We start from the raw sequence: 21745 nt of genomic DNA, 5'->3' as shown, positions 1-21745 counted from the left end.
TTCTAGGCAAACTGAATTCATAAGTAGATTTATAAATAGTTATAAACCGGTATGAATTCCTACAGTAGTATTAGAGCCTACTTGCTTAATACTGAAATCAGATCTTATTTAGTCGATAATTTGGTATAAATAAATAATCTTATAGTTTTGACAGCTATTACTTTATCATTTTTTTTGTTTGCGTTCCAAATAAAATAATATAGGTAAACATCTGTTTCATGTTTGAAGATCTTTTTGGCTCCCTCTTTTGGGCGATTTTTTCTCTCTCTTTTCATACGAGGATTTTCTCGTTTTAAGGAAAGTAGGGCTTTTTGGTGAGATTTTTTCCTCTTTTTGTGGACACACAAACAGAAAATCTCCTTATTTTGGGTGGAAATCTTGGATTTTTACGTGTTTTTCATTGGAATTCCTAGGGTTCTTTACTAGCCGCCCTAGATTTTTTCAAAAATAAGAACAGAGAAGATTTTCTCTTCTGCTTGGAGTAATCATGAATCTTAACAGAGTGTTTGAGACGATGTCTTTGGAGGAAGAAGAAGTTCCCTACGATCTACCGGACCTACCGCAATTCAGTGCAGTGGAAAGCAATAGGCTGAGCATAATTGGGAGAGCTTTAAATCCTGAGAGTCAAAGGATGAAGGACCTGATCTTGGATATGCCTAGGAAGTGGCAAGTCTATGATAGGGTCCGTGGTGTGGCTTTATCATCTACTATGTTTCAGTTTATTTTTAAATATGAACATGATCTAGAGGAGGTGATGCGTAAACGGGTTTGGACGTTTAATGAGTGGAGTATTGTGATTGATCGGTGGGTGGAGAAGCCACCAGATGACTACTTGAAGTATCTGTTGGTTTGGGTCCAGATTCGAAACATTCCGGTGAACCACTACACGAAAGAAGCTATTGTAACTTTTGGTGATTTCATCGGCAAGGTAGATGTGGTTGCCTTTGATCCCAACAAAGCACAAAGTCATGATTACGTGAGGGTACGGGTCTTCTTTGATGTCTCGCGACCTGTTAGGAAGACAAAAGTTATCAATCTACCGGGTGGGGGTACGGTAACTTTAAAGTACGATTTTGAGAGGATACAAAAACGATGTTATCACTGCCAACGCCTTACTCATGAGAAGGATAAGTGCCCACTGCTAATTCAGGAGAGGAAGGATAAAGCTTTGGAGCACAGGAAGAATGCTTTGGCCGAGAAGCAGAAAAGAGAGCTGATGATTCATCGAGACGACCCTCTCTATGGAGTCTTGAGTGATGAGCAAGTGGGTCTGGATCCTGCTACTGGGAGACGTAAAATTAACCCTGAGGTCCTACAAAATATGCGTGAGTATCTCCTAGCGGCGGAAGGTGGAGAAAAGCGTGTGAGGGAGGAACGTGTGAGAACTTCTGTTGTGGAGCTGAGTGATGATCCGAATGGTCAGAAGATGTTCTTGAGACTGGAGGGCCCGCCTGTGGTGATCTGTGATTTAGACAAAGACAAAGGAGTAGTCTTTGACTATGCTCTGAAGAATGTGGAGAACCAAGTTGCACTACGAAGGTCGGAGGGTAATGTTAACAAAAGCTTGGTGATAAGGGATTTTCAATCATCCGGACCTGACGTGTTCAAGGGGAAAGCTGTAGATCATCCCCTCTCTCCGGTCTTTTTTGAATGTCCGACGGGTTTTAGCTCTGGATTTTCAGATGCTAACTCTTCCGGGACTTCACGACATAAGGGAGGCAAGCGGTATAGGCCACCAAAGAGGATGAGGAAGTTTAAGCTGAAATCTCCGGCTTCGGAGGGAGATGAGGCCAAGGGGAGGAATATTGACGATACTGGGGTTAAAAGTGCTTTCAAGAGAAGAGCTGAGGCTGTGGCAGGGGAATTTTCTAGAGTTGCGAGAAGGTCAAAATCAGAGGTGGTCCCAATTGGGGGACTGCCCAATCAATAATGTGGATACTGAGTTGGAATTGTCGAGGCTTGGGACGGTCTCAGGACTCGACAATTCCTCGTCTCAAGGAGATACGTAAAATATATTTCCCTGAGATTGTGTTTTTGATGGAAACTAAGCAACAGAAAGACATGGTGGTTGATTTGAAAGTGGTTTTGGGATATGATAGAGTGATGGTAGTGGATCCTATTGGTCTATCGGGAGGTTTGGCTTTGATGTGGAAACGAGATGTGGTCGTAGAGGTGAATTTTGCTGACAAGAATATCTTGGATTGTCGGATAAGTTACAGAGGTCAGATTCTATTTGTAACCTTTGTGTATGGGGAGCCGAGTCAGCAAGGGAAAGGGAAAGTGTGGGAGAGAATAATGAGGTTGGGAGCAGGAAGGAAGGTGTGTTGGGGTTTGGTTGGTGATTTCAACGAAATTTTACATAATGGTGAGAAGATTGGAGGTCCGAAAAGGGGCCCTGCATCATTTATGGATTTTGCTGCAATGTTAGAGGTTTGCGAGATGAAGGAACTTTCAGGTTTTGGTGATAGTTTTACGTGGGCGGGAGTGAGATACAAGAAGTATATTCAGTGTAAACTGGATAGATGCTTTGGGAATAAGAAATGGAGAAATGCTTATCCCAAGGCTACGCAGACTTTCATGGAAAGGCTTGGCTCTGATCACAGACCAGTGATGGTCAATCTCTTCTGTGAGAAGGACAGGAAGAGGGTTGCTTTTCGTTTTGATAAACGCCTGGTTGGTAAAAATAGGGTTGAGGAAACCATAGGGGAAGCATGGAAGAGGGCCAGGGGGAATAACAATTTATCAATTGTGGAAAGTCTGGGGGCTGTGCGGAAGTCTTTGGGAAATTGGAAAAGGGAGAACAATCACAACTCGAATGAGCGAATGCAGAAGCTCAGACATGAACTGGAACTGGAATCTTCTTCTACATCGCCTTGTTGGGAGAGAGTGAATGAATTAAAAATGGAGATTGGAAAAGCTTTCAAAGAGGAGGAAGAATTCTGGGCGCAGAAGAGTAAAGACAAGTGGTTTGTGGTGGGAGATAATAATACAAGTTTCTTTCATGCTTCTGTAAAGGCAAGTAGACAGAACAACCAGCTCTCTAAACTTGTTGATGACGAAGGAAGAGAGAATCTCTCAATACCTCAAATGGGAAAGACGGCTACAGACTATTTTGATAAGCTGTTTAAATCAAAACCTTCGAATGAGGTGATGGGTTTTTTCACTGGTCTGCCGATTAGGGTCTCAGAGAATATGAATCAAAACCTGATAAAGGAGGTCAGTGACGCGGAAGTTCGAGCGGCTGTTTTCTCTATTAAGAAGTCGAGTGCTCCTGGAAGTGATGGTATGAACGGTTTGTTTTTCCAGGAATATTGGAGTATTATTGGTGTGGAGATTGTGAAGGAGATTAAGGCTTTCTTTATTACTGGAGTTTTTCCATTGGAGTGGAACCTTACGCAGATTTGTCTAATTCCAAAAATCACAAATCCCACGACAATGGTTGATCTGAGACCCATTAGTTTGTGTTCCGTGTTATACAAGATAGTGGCTAAGATTCTGGTGGCCAGGCTCAAACCGATGCTGGAGCACATTGTGTCACCCACACAATCTGCATTTATACCTGAGAGATTGATTTCGGATAATATTATCATAGCTCACGAGATGGTACATGGGTTGAGAACTCATGAAAGGATTGCCAAAGAGTTTATGGCGATCAAAACTGATATGTCGAAGGCATATGATCGCATTGAATGGAATTATCTTGAAGGTTTAATGACGGCGCTTGGTTTCCATGCTAAGTTCCGAGAATGGATCATGTATTGTGTCCGATCTGTCTCCTATACTGTTCTTATAAATGGCGAGGAACAGGGAAAGGTGGTACCAAGTAGAGGTCTGCGACAAGGAGATCCCCTGTCCCCTTTCCTATTTGATCTTTGTACAGAAGGGCTATCCCACCAGTTGAATGAGGCGGAAAGAAGAGGTGAGATCACTGGAATTCAGTTCTCAGAGGATGGGCCGTCGATTCATCACTTATTCTTCGCTGATGACTCACTTTTGTTGTTAAAAGCAAATGAAGTAGAGTGTAATGTGGTCTGCAAGATACTAAAGGAGTATGAAGAGGTATCTGGCCAGATGATCAGCTTCTCGAAATCGGCCATTACTTTTGGTAAGAAGGTTGAGGAAAATACAAAAGTGAAGATTAGAGAGATCACTGGTATTACAAATGAAGGAGGAATGGGGAAATATTTGGGTTTGCCAGAATGTTTCAGTGGCTCCAAGGTTGACATGCTTCAGTATATTCATGAAAAAATGACATCGCGGTTCCACGGCTGGTATGCTTTTTTCTTATCAACGGGTGGAAAGGAGGTTCTACTCAAGTCAGTCACAATGGCCATGCCGGTTTTTGCTATGTCAGTTTTTAAACTCCCGAAGACGACATGTAAAAATCTTACTAGTGCAATGGCAAATTTCTGGTGGAATGCACAAGATGGAATAAATAAGATGCATTGGGTCTCTTGGGAGAGGATGTGTCTGGATAAACAGGATGGTGGCATGGGTTTTAAGGATTTAGAAAAATTCAACCAGGCTCTGTTGGCAAAACAGGGGTGGCGGTTGCTTATGGAGCCGGAATCTTTGTGTGCAAGGGTGTTAAGAAGTAGATATTATCCGGCTGGTGGCTTCTTGGAGGCAAGACTCGGACCTAGGCCTTCTTACGCGTGGAGAAGTATATTATTTGGACGTGAGTTGCTGGTAAAAGGACTGCGTCGGAATATTGGATCGGGGGAGAGTATCAATGTATGGATGGACAAATGGCTCTTTGTTACGGAACCAATGGCTCCAATGAGGAAACAGATTCTATTTAATCTTGATCTTAGGGTTTGTGATCTTATTAATCCACAGACAAGAGGATGGGATCGAGGGAAGCTGGAGGAAGTTTTTTTCTCGAGTGATATCGAGTTAGTTCTCAAAATGAAGCCTGCTGTTGGTAAGGAGGATTCTTATGAGTGGGTCCATAACAGATGGGGAGCTTACTCTGTGAAATCGGGGTACTGGTTGGCATGTTCTCTGGACCAGTCAGAAGTGAGAGTGGCGGCTAGGAGTAAACCATCAATAAATGATCTGCGTAGCCAAGTGTGGAAGGTAGACACGGCGCCAAAAATCAAAATCTTTATGTGGAGGGATCTTTCAAATGCTTTAGCCGCTTCAGAGGAGTGTATTGCTCGTGGGATGAAGGTGGACTCTAGATGTCAAAGATGTGGGGAAGAAGGAGAAACTATTAATCACGTCTTATTCACATGTCCTGCGGCTCGACTGGTATGGGCGACGTCGGGGTTCCCCTTTCCGCAACGAGGTTTTGAACATAGATCTTTATATGAAAATTTTAGCCATCTGCTGAATATTGGAAAAGATTCTAGAGTGCCAAAGGATGTTAGTTGTTCTTTCCCGTGGATTCTATGGATGTTGTGGAAGAACAAGAATGCTTTTATCTTTGAAGGAGAAGACTATGAGGCAGAGGATACGGTCATGAAATGTCGTGAGGAGTCCAGGCGATGGACAATGGTTACTGCAGAAGCAAAAGCGGAAACGGGGAGTAGGAATCAGAGCCAAATGAATGGTAAAGGATGGACAGTACCAGAGAGTGGAAGAGTGAAGTGCAATATTGGAATCTCATGGTCTAAAGCGACGTGTATGGCTGATTTGGGCTGGATTGTAAGGAATAGTGAAGGTCAAACTCTGCTTCATAGCAGAAGAGCTTTTAATGGTGTGTCGTCGCTTTTGGAGGCTAGACGTTTGGGTTTAATCTGGTCAGCTGAGAGTATGATTTCTCATAGATTCCAGAAAGTGAGTTTTGAGCTGGAGGATCATGAACTGGTGGGCTCTGTGAATAGACCTAAGGCATGGCCAGCGTTCCGGGGGTACGGTGAGGAGTTAAGGGGTGTTCTGAATAATGTTACAGATTGGATGGTAAGTTCAGTAAAGAGAGAGGCAAACAAAGCTGCCTTTATGATTGCTCGGAGTGTGACAAAGGAAATGAGATACCAATCATATGTAGCTCAAGGTAGCCCTTCTTGGTTGAGGAGCTTGCTTGCGGAGGAAGGTACAAGGTCAACAAGAGTATAAGGTGACGCTAGATGGAGGGTCTTTGAAATGGAGCAGTTTTGGGTAGGATAACGTGCTTTAGGCTGTTGTTTTCCTTTTTAAATTTGAGTTGGTTGTGTTTTTCATGGTTCTGTAGGATTTTGTTTCTGGTTTTTATTTCTCAAACATTTATCTCAGAGTTAAAAAAAATAAAATAATCTTATAGTTTCAACGATAATTAAATTGGCGTAGTTATGAATTTCGCAGAAGCGTAATCTGATTCCTGCGTAAGAACAATATGTTGTTAAAATAACCATTAAGCGTTAGTGCTTCTTTTTATTAAAAGATGCATGTTATTTGTTAATTCATAATACATTGAAACTTCTATAAACTAATATTGTTGGGACTACACCAAAACTATAATTTTTTTTATTAATTTTTATAAAGATATTAATTTATTGATATACTAATTGAACCAAAAATTTAATTTAAAACTATAAAATTATTTTATTTTATAGAGATATTTAGTATATATTAATTTATAGAGTATTAATTTAAAGAAGTTATGTCGTAGTATTGTTTGATGTGATCAATCCAATTATTATAATTAACCGATTAAGAATATCTAGATATATGCGTTGTCATGTGATGATCTTGTTCATGTTGTACAGATGTTGCATGTTGCATACATATAATTTCAAGAGGCAATCGTATTATTGTAATACTTGAATGCGTGTTTCTAAATTAACCTAAAACACGTATGAGATATGTATATTACCAATTGAACCAACGATTGGTTTAGGTTGTTTAATACAATTGGTTTGGTCAAATTGGTTTGGTCAAATTGGTTTGGTCGTTTGATCAGATTTTAATTAGATTAAATTATAAAATTAAATATATAAATAATTAATTATATTAATTAGATTAAATTAATTTAATTATTTAATTCAATTAAAATACATATAAGATATGTATTAGTTATATTTATATTTATATTAGCTATAAATTTTAAATATAAGTTAAAATTAAATTAAAATTTGTTCCTAATTAATTTCAAACTAGATCATGATCCGCGCGACCGCGCGGATTTTATTTTTGTTTTCATACATTTCGAGTTTGTGCAATTTTTTTTCTTTCGTTTAAAGAACAATATTTAAACTGTGTTTTGTATTAGTAGTTTTTCATCGATATATTAGAGATATAACCGTGCAGTGAAAACACTAACATAATATAAAGTAATACGATTTGGATCGAAATAAATGTGTATTATAGATGTTCTGTGAAACACTAACCTAATATTAACCAATAAGATTTGGATTAACATATCAATGTACTATAAACATAGACATAAGGTGAAAATACTAATCTAATATTAACGAAAACGAAATAGACTAACATCCCTGAGTTTTCATTATAAATCTAATAAAATAATTGTAATAATAAAATAGATAAACAAACAAAAGTGTATATTAAAAAAAAATAGAGTAACCCCATGCGGATATATAAATGTTTAAATTGATAGATATAACATTTTTTTTTGGTCAAGTAATTTAAATAAAAGTGTACTAATCGAAAAACAATTATAGTTTTAATTTTTTTTTATTAATAGAATAGTATTTTCAATGTGTATGAAAGAATTCCAATAAATAAAGAAACAAAATGTGTTTGTTTAAAAAATTAAGTGCAATCATAAAATTGTTTTTGTTTTATATTTAATGTCAATCTAACTATTATGAATTTATGATCCATAAAGCAAAATTTTATTGTAAATGCACAAGTCCATATCTCCGTAAATATATTCCCTAACCTATTAAGTTAGGTATAATAAATACAAAATCTCTAGATTTTATTGAAACCGAGATTTTAGGTATAGTAGAATAAACTTGGAGAAGGGGGTTTTCCATATTAATGATTTTCAAATCTGGCAAATCGATTTTTTGACAAAGAAATTTAAAACTCCATATTTGATTGTATCCGAGATTTTAGGCATATAATGCACAACTTGGGGAAGGGGTTTTGTTATAAACGTTTTTTTAAAGTATAAACTGATGTTTCTGTTATTGAAATAAGAATAGAGAAATACCTTAGGATAGCACTAAAAAAGTTTGTATCACAAATATAGACTCTAAAAATCAAAATGACCAAAATATTTCATTAAAGAGGTAAATATACACTTATACCCCTAGGGTTAGCTAATCCAAACTTTAGGGTTTAGAGTTAAGGGGTGGGGATTTGGGTTTGAGGTTTAAAATTTTATAAAATAGAAAATAATTATTAAAATTTTGAAAGTAAAAATTTTAAAAATAGTTTCAAAAAGTATTTTCGAATTACAAAAAGTAAATTTGAAAACAAAAATTCAAAAAAAAAAAATATAAAAAGTTCGAATTTGAAAACATATAATCTAAAACTATAAAAAAAATATTTTTTTATATTTTTTTATTTTTTTAATATATCTAGGGTATTATTGTACTTTTACCTATTAAATGAAACATTTTGGTCATTTTCCTCTTTGTGGTCTATTTTTGTGGGTTGAACGATCTATTTCCCCACGAGAACTATCATATAGCATCAGATATCCACCAAACTATGACCTCGTTCTAGTTCTCCATGAATTTAAAGTTCTAAACTTATTTCTCCCCGAATCATAAGTTGTAAACTTATTTCTCTCCGAACCGATTATTCAAAACTTAATAACCCATAGACCATGGTTTTTATTGGTTTACTATTAACCAACTAATTGTAAACCACTTAAATCAATCAAAACTCTAATTTTTGTTTTAAGTTTTTGTTTTATCAAAAAAAATTTAATAAGCAAAGAAAAAAGATTATGAGACAAGAATTGATTCATGAACATCCACTCCTTCGTTCTATCTCAAACATACATCTCAATAACTTTACGTAAGCCATATAATTGATTCATCAAATATAATTCTCAGACAAATTTGTTTTGTTTCTCGTCAAACCCATTAAGGCATTAACAGATATCCAGCACCAAGAGAGCAATCAAAGCAATATCCTTATTGATTTTACTATCACATTCAATCAAATTCTTCAATGTTAAATGGCATACGAACAAAACTCGACGAGTTTTATACCGGTTTCACCGCTCTCTCAAATCTCAGTTCCAACTTCGACTCCTCTCTCACATCCCTAATCTCTGCCAATTTCGTCTCTCTCACAGACTGTTACGAACTCGGTTGGGTCTGGCAGTGGAAGGGAGATATGTGGGAAGAGTGGAGGTTGAAGGCGGCCTAGGAGTAGCGATTACGACTAGATTGAGATTTTCCTCATTGCCTCATTGGTGACTGCGGAGGGAGGATGGAGAGAGTAGGCGTTAGAGATCTTGATACACACATGATGATTCAATTTTATTTTTTGGGAATCAAAAATAGTTTATTAATTTTTTTGATAAATCATTTTAAATAAAATTTAGAGTTTTAACTGGTTAAATTGGTTGGTTAATAGTAAACCGATAAAAAACAATGGTCTATGGGTTATTAAGTTTTGAATAATCGGTTCGGAGAGAAATAAGTTTACAATTTATGATTCGGGGAGAAATAAGTTTAGAACTTTAAATTCATGGAAAACTAGAATGAGGTCATAGTGTGGTGGACATCTGATGCTATATGATAGTTCTCGTGGGAAAATAGATCGTTCACCCATTTTTGTGACCAAAACTTAAAAATGGTCTATTTATGATAATTGCCCATAAGAATATACGGTTAATATCAAATCCGGAGATTTAAACTGATGTTTCTGTTAGAAAATAAGAATTATACCATGGACAAATCTAGGTGAAACTACTGGCAACTTTCTTGTTTCTTGTTTCCGGAGATTTAAATTTCTTGTTTCTTTAAATTATACCATGGACAAATGATTTGGATATATGACCATATCATTTAAGTAACATAAATAAACTATGTTGTTATAGTTTTTAAAATATAATGACAAACAATGCTTTAGATATACGGCCATACGAGTTTTGTAACTTATGAAGTTTTTTAAAATATAATGACTACTCAATGTTGTTAATCTTGCAATGTGATATGGACCAGTGTGAAGAGTGCGTTTTTTATATATTGTTACTATGAAATAATATAAGTATGACAATGTGAGTATATGTATGTTAACGTTTCACATTAAAGCGAGGGTTCGTTAATAGATGTTTTTTTAATATATGTATAATAATAGATGCATAATGTGACGAAATAATAGATGTTAAATAATAGTTGTATAATGTATAATAAGATAGATCTTACGGTGGATTTAAATAGAGTTATATGATGGAGTTAAATAGATTTTATTGAACCGATGGTTGATATTGAATCAATTAAGGAAATATTTAAATGTAAGGTTAGGCTATAAATAACAATATGATGTCCAACTTAAAAATCCACTTAGAAGAAGTTGTAATGTTTCTGTTTTAATAAGATAGATACTTTTGATGTCTACCCAATCTTATCAATTATCAAGGCTTGTTTTGTTGTAAGATGGCTTGCCAAAGTAAGGTGTCTGCAATTACATAAGTGAGGTAGATGGTAACGGTTACCATATGAATATAAGATTAGTTTACTTGACTAGGCTATCAAAATGGTTTTGGGCTTCGAGACATAGGTTGGATAAGACATAAGATGTCGTCTGACAACCAAGAATTATATTTGATATAGTTAGCAAAGTGTTGCTTACCTAAATAGCTAAACATTTGGGCGATGAGCCAAAGCTCACTCGAATTTTAGTGAAATATGGATCTTGGATTATTATATTCATTTGAGGAAATTGTTTGAATATAATATGAGTTTTCTTAACTGTTGAGATTTCTCTAATTCCTGAACATCATATTAATATTCGCTATTCTTCTATTCCAGCAATATTAACTCCTAACAACCCATTTTCATTCCAATATGCCCTTCAGAAAGACAAATTGAATGGATCAAATTTTCTCCGCTGGTATCGAAACCCGAGAATTTTTCTCAAACAAGAGTTTAAACCCTACTTGGAAGATCTGAGAAAGAAAAAGACTTTTAAAACATCGTCTAGAGGTATTTATGTTATAGAAGTAAATGTTACTACTTCTGGTTCTACTTCATGGGTATTGGATACCGGCTGTGGTGCTCATATATGTACGAATATGAATCGCCTAAGCAACAGTAGAGTTGGAAATGGAGCAAGAATTGCTGCATTAACCGTGAGAACATTTGACTTGTGAGAACTTAAGAATTGCTACTATGTACCTGCTACTATGTACCTGGTATAAGTATTTACCTTCAGGATTGGTTTTAGAACTTAAGAATTGCTACTATGTACCTGCTATAAGTAGGAATATTATTTCCATTCCTTTTTTGGATTTGGAAGGATTTCAGTTTTCGATCAAAAACAAGTGTTGTTCCTTTGATCGTAATGATATCCTTTATGGTAACGATCCATTAGAGAATGGACTTTATATTCTAGACCAAGGCGTGCATGTCTATAATATCAGTACCAAAAGATTCAAGTTTAACGACACGAATAAGACTTTTCTTTGGCATTGTCGTTTTGGCCACATAAATGAGAGACACATTCAAAAGCTTCATAGTGATGGACTTTTGAGCTCATTTGATTATGAATCATATGAAAAATGTGAATCTTGTTTATTGGGTAAAATGGCTAAGGCTCCTTTTACTGGACACGGTGAAAGAGCCAAAGACTTGTTAGAACTTTTACATACTGATGTATGTAGACCAATGAGTATACATGCTAGAGGAAACTATCAGTACTTATTTACATTTACTGACGACTTCAGTAGATATGGTTATGTTTATCTAATGAAATATAAGTCTGAATCTTTTGAAAAGTTCAAAGAATTTCAGAATGAAGTACAAAATCAGCTTGACAAGAAAATAAAAACTCTTCGATCTGACCGAGGTTGAGAATATTTGAGTCAACCGTTTAATGTTCATCTGAGAGAATGTGGAATTGTTTCACAACTCACTAGATAGTATGTAAGCTTTCCAAGATCACTCATGTCAAATTTGGTTGACATATTTTTCTTGAACTCGTCGATCATCTTCTTGTTAGTTCCGGTCACAAAGAGGTCGTCTACGTATACGACAACTACAAGAAGATCTCCATTAAGTGCTTTGCGATATACTGATGGCTCCTTGGCACATTTTTTTAATCCAAGTTCGCTGAGTATCACATTCAACTTATTGTTACATGCGCTTGGCGCTTGTCTCAACCCATACAAAGCTTTGTTTAGCTTATAGACCTTATTCTCACATCCTTTTACCTCATAACCTTCAGGTTGGGTAACATAAACGGTTTCCTTCAATTCTCCATGAAGGAATGCAGTCTTAGCGTCTAGATGATGCACTTCCCATCCATTGGTTGCAGCTAGATTAACAAGAAGTCGTATTGTTTCGATTCGTGCTACTGGAGCAAACACTTCATCAAAGTCAATTCCATGGCGGTATACATATCCTTTCACAACGAGCCGAGCTTTGAATTTGTTGATACTTCCATCAGAGTTGTGTTTGATCTTAAGGGCCCACTTAAGACCAATTGGTTTTGCCCCATATGGAAGATCGACTAGTATCCATGTTTTATTCTTCTCAATAGATTCAATCTCTTCTTCACATGCTCTAGTCCACTCCCTTGAATCTTTTGCATCTCCAGAGCTTCTTGGCTCGCCATTTAAATACAATAGTATCTCCTCTCCTAGTTCTTCAGCAAGGAGAAAGTAGTCTTCGAGATATTTTGGAGTTGATCTTTGCCTTTCTGATCTTTGCAAACTCTGTTACTTCTCCTTCAATTTCTTCTTCTTCTTGGCAAGTCTCTGTATCATCACCATCGCGTATCGCTTCTATATCCTCGCTATTTGGTAGTAGATTTGAGGTTGATGATGCTTCATTTTCAGTCAAGCCATGATTTCCATGGCTCCCAAGGGTAGTGAAGAAGCTTCCATCGTTGTGTGTCTCTGCATTTTCTTTGCTACAGTTCCATCCCCTCATTTCATTAAAGAAAACATCACGACTCACTTTAATCTTTCTCATTTTTGGATCATATAAACGATATTATTTTGATCCAGGCTCTGACCCTAGATGTACTAACATAAGAGATCTATCGTCAAGTTTCTTCAGCTTCTTTCCTTCGATCTTCGCGTACCTGATACAGCCAAAAACTCTTAGGTGAGCTATATTAGGTCTCCTACTCCGATAGAGTTCATATGGTGTCAACTCTTTCAACGCTCGAGTAGCCATACGGTTCAGAAGATATTAAGAATGGTGATAGACCATGGATTTTATCCATTTTAACCATGGTTTATGAGTGTTTTAAGATATATTATTACTATATAGAGTCTATTTAGAGTAATTACAGGTTCAGGTACTATCTGGAAGAAAATGATGTATTTGGAGCTATTTGGAGACTTTCTGAGCTTTGCTGGATGGCATATTATTTGTCAGAATATCGACCGATAGTTACCAAAGAATATCGATCGATGATGAGCTCTTCATATCGAATATCGATCGATGATGAGCCCTTCATATCGATCGACAGCAAAGCGACCTGAGAGTTAATGACAAATTAGAAGAATTAAAGTTTCACAAAAGTTTCAATAATTACATTTTAAGTCTCTGGCCGCCTGTTAGGCTATTTATTAGGGTTTTGTATCATTTTTAGAGGCAGACTTGCCTAGAGACCTTTTTAGACCTAGTTTGGAGGAAGCAAGAAGCCACCATTGAAAGGGGAGAGCTTAGAATTGGAGAGATAGATCAAGACTGCAAAACAGAGAAGATCTTGAGCTTCTTTGCTTTTATTCATTTTGTTGCTTACTCTATTTACTCATTTTATTTAAGTATTATTCAGACCATCATAACTATGTGTTTCATGAATATGTCTGAGTAGTCTTTATTGTTAGATTTAGGTTTTTCAATAAGTTGATAAATGTATTACGGATAACATCAATTGGGATCAAGCCATTGCTTGACTCAACACCTTAAAATAATTAGTATGATCTAACTGACTAGATACAGGCGAGAGTTGGTCTAGTGAGTTAGAGAATTTAGATCAAACATGTCTGCAAAGCTCTCTGGAAGAAGTATCGATCGACGCAGCGATAGCCCTGTCGATCGGTATTTTGAAAGGTGTATCGATCGATATTCGTAACGAATAATCGATCGACAATTTCTCGTGATTAACATACGAGAGTTGAAATCCGAGATCCAGATTAGATAATCAGATTGATTATATCTAAAGTTTGAATTCAAGATTGATTAACATCAATAAACCCCTAAAAACTCAAATTAAGTTTTACTTATCATACCTGAGAATATACCTGAATCTAGCTATTTCTTCCAACTGTTAACAACCTCAAAATGAATCAATCGAGCAACACACTTGCTCAACACTCCATTTAACTGCTTTAAAACCTATAAACCATTTCATTTAGATTTATACCAAAACCATAATCTATTGTGTAATCCTAGAGTCTATGTGGATTCGATCCCTAAGTACTACATCTGAACCTCTTAATTGAGAGAGTAATTCACTCCTTAGTGTTATTTGAGTGATATCAAATTTGACACCGTTGCCGGAGACTCTTTCTTATTACCATTAGATTAAGTTTAGAATTTAATTTAGATTTTTTTACTAAATTAGCTAAAATTTTCTCTCATTTCCTGCAGACACATGAACTTCAAGATGGAAGACATGGATTTCGGCCGGGCATCAATCGACAACACAGCAACAACATCGAGCGACGAGTCGACAGAAAAATCGGTCGATGCCGCACATCAAACATCGATCGACGACACCTCGCCGGAAGCAGGTAAGTTTTCTCTTACCTATAATACTAAGAGGGAGTAGTCCTATGAGAACCTAAAGGTCGACTAAGCAACACAAATTACCAAATTATAAATGAACAGGGGACTGAAATCCCTGTTCAAACTAATTCGATTTCAAAGAAAGATCATGAATGGAAATTGCCTTTGCAACACTATTTAAACCCTGGTAGGATCTATTCCAATAGGTCCGCCATTAAACTACCAAAAAATGATACCAGGAAAACCGGGGAATACTTATTCATGGTACGTCAAAACCCTTTCCGTGGGACCATCTCAGAGCATCCACACGATCACATCGAGTATCTAGAAGATTTGATGGATGACAAATACAATCGTTGTAAACTCTTTCCATTCTCCTTGGAAGGCGACAGCAGAAAATGGCTAAACCAACTACCCACAGGATCCTTGACCTGCTGGGTCGAGATAAGGAGTACCTTCATCAATCAATTCTTCGATGAGAATGCGCTACTGAGATATAAGGAAGAAAATCTCCACATTCCGTCAAGGTCCACGAGAATCATTCAGAAACGCATGGGATAGATTCAAGAGCTACCAACTTGAATGTCCACATCATGGCTATTTAGAGCCACAACTCATTAATACCTTTTATGGAGGTAATAACTTGCATTACCAGATCACGCTTGACACAGCCAGTGAAGGAAGTTTCCGCACCAGGAACCCTGAAGAAGCAAATCGTCTGATCAAGAATGTAGCTACGGGTAGATCCTACGAAATGATGGTTGTAGAGCGAGGAATAAGAGTTGACTCAATTGATGGGTTATCTCTAGCCAAAATCAAAGAATCTCTCGATTCTTTTCATTTCGTACTTGAGGGACAGAACCAATTTGGGATTTACCAAATTGACGATGACACCCTATTTGAATTAGAACACCAAGTAGATTTCGTAGATACTCAAACCTCGAAAAATAAGTACCCTGTCCCTAACCCCGATAGCTTTACTCAAAGTTACAATGCTACTGTTGGATCGCGCCGAGGCAGAGCGAAGTTTAGGCTAAAACAAGCTTTCACTGAAAATAGAAAATTGGCCACTGAGCTGAACGGAAAAATAGACATAATGGTCAGTGAGCTAATGAGGAAATTCGATGCCTTAAGTGAACACATTAAGAGACTGGACGGTCAAGTCGAGGAAAACGAAACCGCCATCAAAAGAGAGGCAGGATGTCTCCCTAGGCGGACTGACGCGAACCCGAAACGTCAGGTTAATGCCGTGTTACTAGGAGCGGAAAACGCCTAATTCAACAACGCAGAAAAACATGCTGTTTGTGAGGAAACCGGTGAAAATAGGTCACGCTTGATAATCCTCGATGCTCTCAATACCGATTTAGAAACACCTCGAGAGAAAGAGCTGCCCAACACTGAGGAAGCGGCCATCGACCTCGAGGAGGAAGAAGAAAGGTTGGAAGAAGATGTGGAAATCGATCGACAAGAAAGAATCAACGTCGATCGACACACTACAGTAAATATTGATCAACAATGTGGAAAGAATGTCGGTCGACGCTCAACCCCTGCTGAACCAGCCATGAAAAGAGTGTATAGAACTCTACCACCTTTCCCTCCTAACAAGACGCAGACTAAGCGAGAGTTAGATAAAGCGATCTGCAAAAAAGAATTCGAGAAGATCACGCTGGAGATGCCATTGAGTGATGCCATAAAAGTATCACCTTCAATTAAAAAATATGTAAATACATGGTACCCAACAGCTTTCCAGCAGCTGAGCGTAGCGTCATGATGGTTTCAGAGGAAGTAAGTGCAATAATCCAAGGCGAAACTCCGATCAAGAGACCCGGTCCGGGCAGCTTTGTTTTGGATTGCAACATACGGAATAAAAGTTTTCCTCGATCCCATTGTGACCTAGGTTCCAGCGTGAACCTCATCCCGCAATCTGTTGCGATATCCCTAGGATATGACAAGTTCAAACCTACCAAAATAACTCTGGTTATAGCCGATAGATCTGTTAGATTACCTGAGGGAGTGCTTGATGACGTGTCGATAAGGATTAATGACTGTCACGTCCCAAAGGATTTCGTGGTGCTGAAATACCGAAATGAACCAAAGGATCCCCTCATTTTGGGTAGACCGTTTCTAGCTACAGCAGGTGCTATAATCGATGTCAAGGAGGGTAGAATAAGTCTAAACAGTGGAAACATTCCGATGACCTTCGACATGGATAAGCTGATAAGACGACCCTTAATCGATAAACATACTTCCTATGTGGATGGTATTTGTGAATTGACTGAAGAATCTTTCATAAACCTATGCTCAGATGATCCCCTGGAGAAAATACTCACATCTAGTGAAGAACAAACATTTAGTGTCAACAATATAACAGATGAATACACACGATTAATGGACGCGAGTATGGAAATAGCAAACGTTGATGACATAGAAAATGACACTTCGGAAATCAATGTTGATCGATATTTAATGAAAGCTGTCGACCGACATCCACCCTCCTTGGAGGAATGGAATTTCGAAAAAGCACCAAAAATCGAGTTAATACAGCTACCCGCTGGACTCAAATATGCTTTTCTCTATAAAAGTTCCTATCCCGTAATCGTGAACGCTATGCTGACCAATGGAGAATTAGATTTGTTTTTAAATAAACTACGCAAATATAGGAAAGCCCTCGTGATGTGCCCCAGTCCATGGATCAGTACATGGAACCAGCTCCGCATGGAGATCAGGACGTTCTGAACAATTCAACAGAGGTTCATCCATCCAACCGTACCGATCAGACTGACCGAGCCGTGTACCGGATCGACCCGCGTATGTCCGGAATGGAGCTAAGGCTGGAACCACGTCCAGACAACCGAACTGACCGTACCAGAGCTCGTCTTTCCCGACCATCTTGACATTTTAAGGACAATAGTCGAGCCAGACTTAGCTTGGGTCGTGAAGAACCTGAAGACATACATGAATTCTCACCCGGCGGACCATCTGGACAGTCTCGCAAGAGTCCTTATCGTTACCGCTGTGCATCTATCAGGTTCGGATGAACCTGGACAGTAGCCGAAGGGTTTCCTTGAACATAACATGAACCGAAGGGTCATCTTTGACCAATCGTGCATGGAAGACTGAGTCTTTGACTCATTTATAATATTCTAGTCAATGTTTCTATTTTCTATGCGTTGTTTTTCCACAATTCTCTTTAATTCTCTTTGACTACAAGTAGTATAAATGTGTAATCTCTTCCATGAATAAAATCAGTCTAAGTTTGAGTTTATTTTGGTTTTCTTCTTTTCTCTGAGTGAGAGAGAGAGAGTTCTTTAGCTAGTTCATTGGTGTGGTCCAGCTTGTTGATATGGTGGTCAGCTAATTCATCTTTGTGTGTTGGTTGGTGGTTAGCCAACACACTACATTTTTTCTTAGGTGGTTAGCCTTAGATCGTGGGCATATCAAGAGCCATTCCACATCTCTTGACGATCCTTTCAATCTATCTCAGTTCCAGAAGTGCCATTTGCCTTCTCGGATCATATCCAACACCCAGCTAAAGTGATCCTTCCCGATTTAGGGCGTATCAAGTGGTATCAGAGCCACTTTGGCTGGTTTATTTTCTTTCATCCTTCATCTTCTCATCTCTCCACGTTTTTCTTTTCTTATTTCTTGGATCCGGGATGTACCTTTACTCCCATGTGATCGCCTATTATTAATAAAAAAAAAATATTGATAAAAAAGAAGTTTTTAGCTTGAATCACTTCTGAAGAGAAAGCCAGGGAGAGTGGTTGAAGAGAAACCATGCTGGCTGAAGAGAAACCCAGCCTTAGGAAAGTTAAGGCAGATCCATATCAAAATTCTTTTCATCTTTCTTTCTCTTTTCTTTTTCCCACAAAAGTTTGTTTTCAGTTTTGATTGCTGAATTTTGACTGTCTATCATCCTTTGAACCAGTGGAAAGAATTCTGAGTGATCACCTAAAAATCGTGAGCTAAACACTTTGAGAGTGTGAGGATTTTTATTTGCTAACTCTTTTGTTAAATGTTTTCAGGATGTTTGGACTTCTCAAGAAATCAAAACCACAACAAGACGTTTATTTTCTTTTTAAAACCATGTTAGAAAAAGAGCAAATGATTTTTGGAAATAAGAAACAGTTTGTTTCTAATGAGTTTGATTTTGTGCAGAAACAAAGAAACCAAAGGAAGAGACAAAACAAGTTAGATGATGATGAGAAGAGGGTCAGAAATGGTGATCGTTCCTTCACCAAAGCCAAGAGAAGAAACTGTGATATGCTTGATCGGAACGAGCTTCAGACTTATGCAAGTTTGGAGAAAATGTTGCATAAGGCAATTTTTGCTATTCAAAAACTCAAAAATAAGGGAAACGCCAACACTTTTTTTGCACCAAAACAACATAATCTCAAACGAGGTACGAGGTAATCGTTCTTCTCTTTCAAATTCCAATTTGAAAACTAATGAGATCTCTTTTGATAAAAGTAAAGCTGTGAAAACCACAAGCAAAGCTCATTCTTCCAGGTGCTTCAAATGCCACAAGGTCGGTCATTACACTAACAAGTGCAAAAACCAGAAACCGTTGGTGACTTTGGAGAATGACATAGTTGAAACCGAGCCAGAAAAGGAAGAACTTTCAGTCTCATTGCCGATTTTCGATGACTTCACAAATGAGCCAATGGAGGGGCTAGATGAAAAACAAATCTGTGGTCATCAAGCAAACCAAGAAGGATCTTCTTCCATTCAAAAACCGGACCGAACTCAAGGTGAACATGGTGCTGATTATAATTCTTTTGCTTATAACCCTTTTCCTTTAATGTTACAGATTTGAGGACAAATCTTTTTGAAGGAGGGAATGATGTGCCCCAGTCCACAGATCAGCACATGGAACCAGCTACGCATGGAGATCAGGACATTCTGAACAATTCAATAGAGGTTCATCCATCCAACTGTACCTATCAGACTGACCGAGCCGTGTACCGAAATGGAGCTAAGGCTGGGACCACGGCCAGAGAACCGAACTGACCGTACCAGAGCTCATCTTTCCCGACCATCTTGATATTCTAAGGACAATAGTTGAGCCAGACTTAGCTTGGGTCGTGAAGAACCTGATCACATACATGGATTCTCACCCGGCGGACCATCCAGACAGTCACACATGACTCTTTATCGTTACCGCCGTGCATCTATCAGGTTCAGATGAACCTGGACAGTAGCCAAAGGGTTTCCTTGTCCAGAACGTGAACCAAAGAGTCATCTTTGACCAATATTCATGGAAGACTGAGTCTTTTGACTCATTAATAATATTCCTGTCAATGTTTCTATTTTCTATGCGTTGTTTTTCCACAATTCTCTTTAATTCTCTTTGACTACAAGTAGTATAAATATGTAATCTCTTCCATGAAAAAAATCAGCCTAAGTTTGAGTTTATTTTGGTTTTCTTCTTTTATGTGAGTGAGAGAGAGAGTTCTTTAGCTAGTTCATTGGTGTGAACCGGCTTGTTGATTTGGTGGTCAGCCAATTCATCTTTGTGTGTTGTTTGGTTGTTAGCCAACGCACTACATTCTTTCTTAGGTGGTTAGCCTTAGACGTGGGTATATCAAGAGCCATTCCACATCTCTTGACGATCCTTTCAATCCATCTCAGGTCCAGAAGTGCCATTTGCCTTCTCGGATCATATCCAACACCCAGCTAAAGTGATCCTTCCCGATTTAGGGCGTATCATCCCGGATATTCGCTCGAGGATATTCCTTGCATTTCTCCAGATCTGTGCATGCACCGGATTCACCTAGAAGACGGTTCAAAATCCTCAGTGGAACACCAAAGGAGACTGAACCCAAACTTGAAAGAAGTTGTTAAAAATGAATTAATTAAACTTCTAGATGCCGGAGTCATTTACCCGATTTCGGATAGCAATTGGGTTAGCCCCGTGCATGTCGTACCAAAAAGGGCGAAATCACTGTAGTAAAGAATGACAAGGACGAACTCATTCCTACGAGAACTGTCACTGGACATCGAATGTGTATCGATTATAGGAAGCTAAACGCTGCCACCAGAAAAGATCACTTCCCTTTACCCTTCACTGATCAAATGTTGGAAAGATTGGCAAATCACCAATACTATTGTTTTCTTGACGGATACTCTGGATTTTTCCAAATCCCTATACATCCTGATGATCAAGAAAAGACAACCTTTACATGCCCTTACGGAACATTCTAATACCGTAGAATGCCATTCGGTCTTTGTAATGCCCCTGCCGCCTTCCAACGATGCATGATGTCGATCTTGACTAATATGATAGAAGATTTCATGGAAGTCTTTATGGTAGATTTCTCAGTGTATGGATCCAATTTCAAAAACTGTCTCGATAACTTATGTAAAAGTTTTGGCAAGATGTGAAGAAAAGAACCTCGTTCTAAATTGGGAAAAATGCCACTTTATGGTTAACGATAGAATTGTCCTAGGACATAAAGTATCCGCTGCTGGTATAGAAGTAAATAGGGTAAAGATTGAGGTAATGACGGGTCTGCCGGCACCCACAAACGTAAAAGACGTGAGAAGTTTTCTCGGACATGGCAGATTTTACAAGAGGTTCATACAAGATTTTAGCAAAATCGCTAGACCACTCACCTCCCTCCTCTGTAAAAAAGTTAAATTCGACTTCTCACCATAATGCATAAAATCTTTTGAAGAAATAAAGAAAGCCTTGATAACTGCCCCCATCGTACAAGCACCTGACTGGAATCTAGCTTTCAAAATCATGTGTGATGCGAGCGATTTCGCTGTAGAAGCAGTTCTAGGCCAAAGGAAAGACAAAAAGCTACATGCAATTTATTATGCCAGTCGAACACTAGACGAGGCACAAAGGAATTATGCAACAACAGAAAAAGAACTGCTTGCTATAGTTTATGCATTTGAAAAGTTTCGCCAATATCTGGTCGGTT

At 37.9% G+C, this 21745-nt stretch overlaps 2 protein-coding genes across 2 annotated transcripts; both read left to right on the top strand.

Annotated features, from left to right (window-relative positions):
* The first annotated feature begins 487 nt into the window (after positions 1-487).
* LOC106448428 lies at positions 488-1930 on the top strand. The gene has a single exon (XM_048777146.1). The coding sequence runs from the start codon at positions 488-490 to the stop codon at positions 1928-1930; it is 1443 nt and encodes a 480-aa protein (XP_048633103.1).
* Positions 1930-6060, top strand: LOC106448430. Its single transcript, XM_013890317.2, has one exon. It carries the CDS (start codon positions 1930-1932, stop codon positions 6058-6060), a length of 4131 nt encoding a protein of 1376 aa, XP_013745771.2.
* Positions 6061-21745: the final 15685 nt, after the last annotated feature.

This window comes from Brassica napus, chromosome A3 (genome assembly GCF_020379485.1).
Source record: "Brassica napus cultivar Da-Ae chromosome A3, Da-Ae, whole genome shotgun sequence".
Lineage (NCBI taxonomy): Eukaryota > Viridiplantae > Streptophyta > Magnoliopsida > Brassicales > Brassicaceae > Brassica > Brassica napus.
Note: the sequence above shows the minus strand (reverse complement) of the source record. Positions and strands in the feature narration are given on the sequence as shown.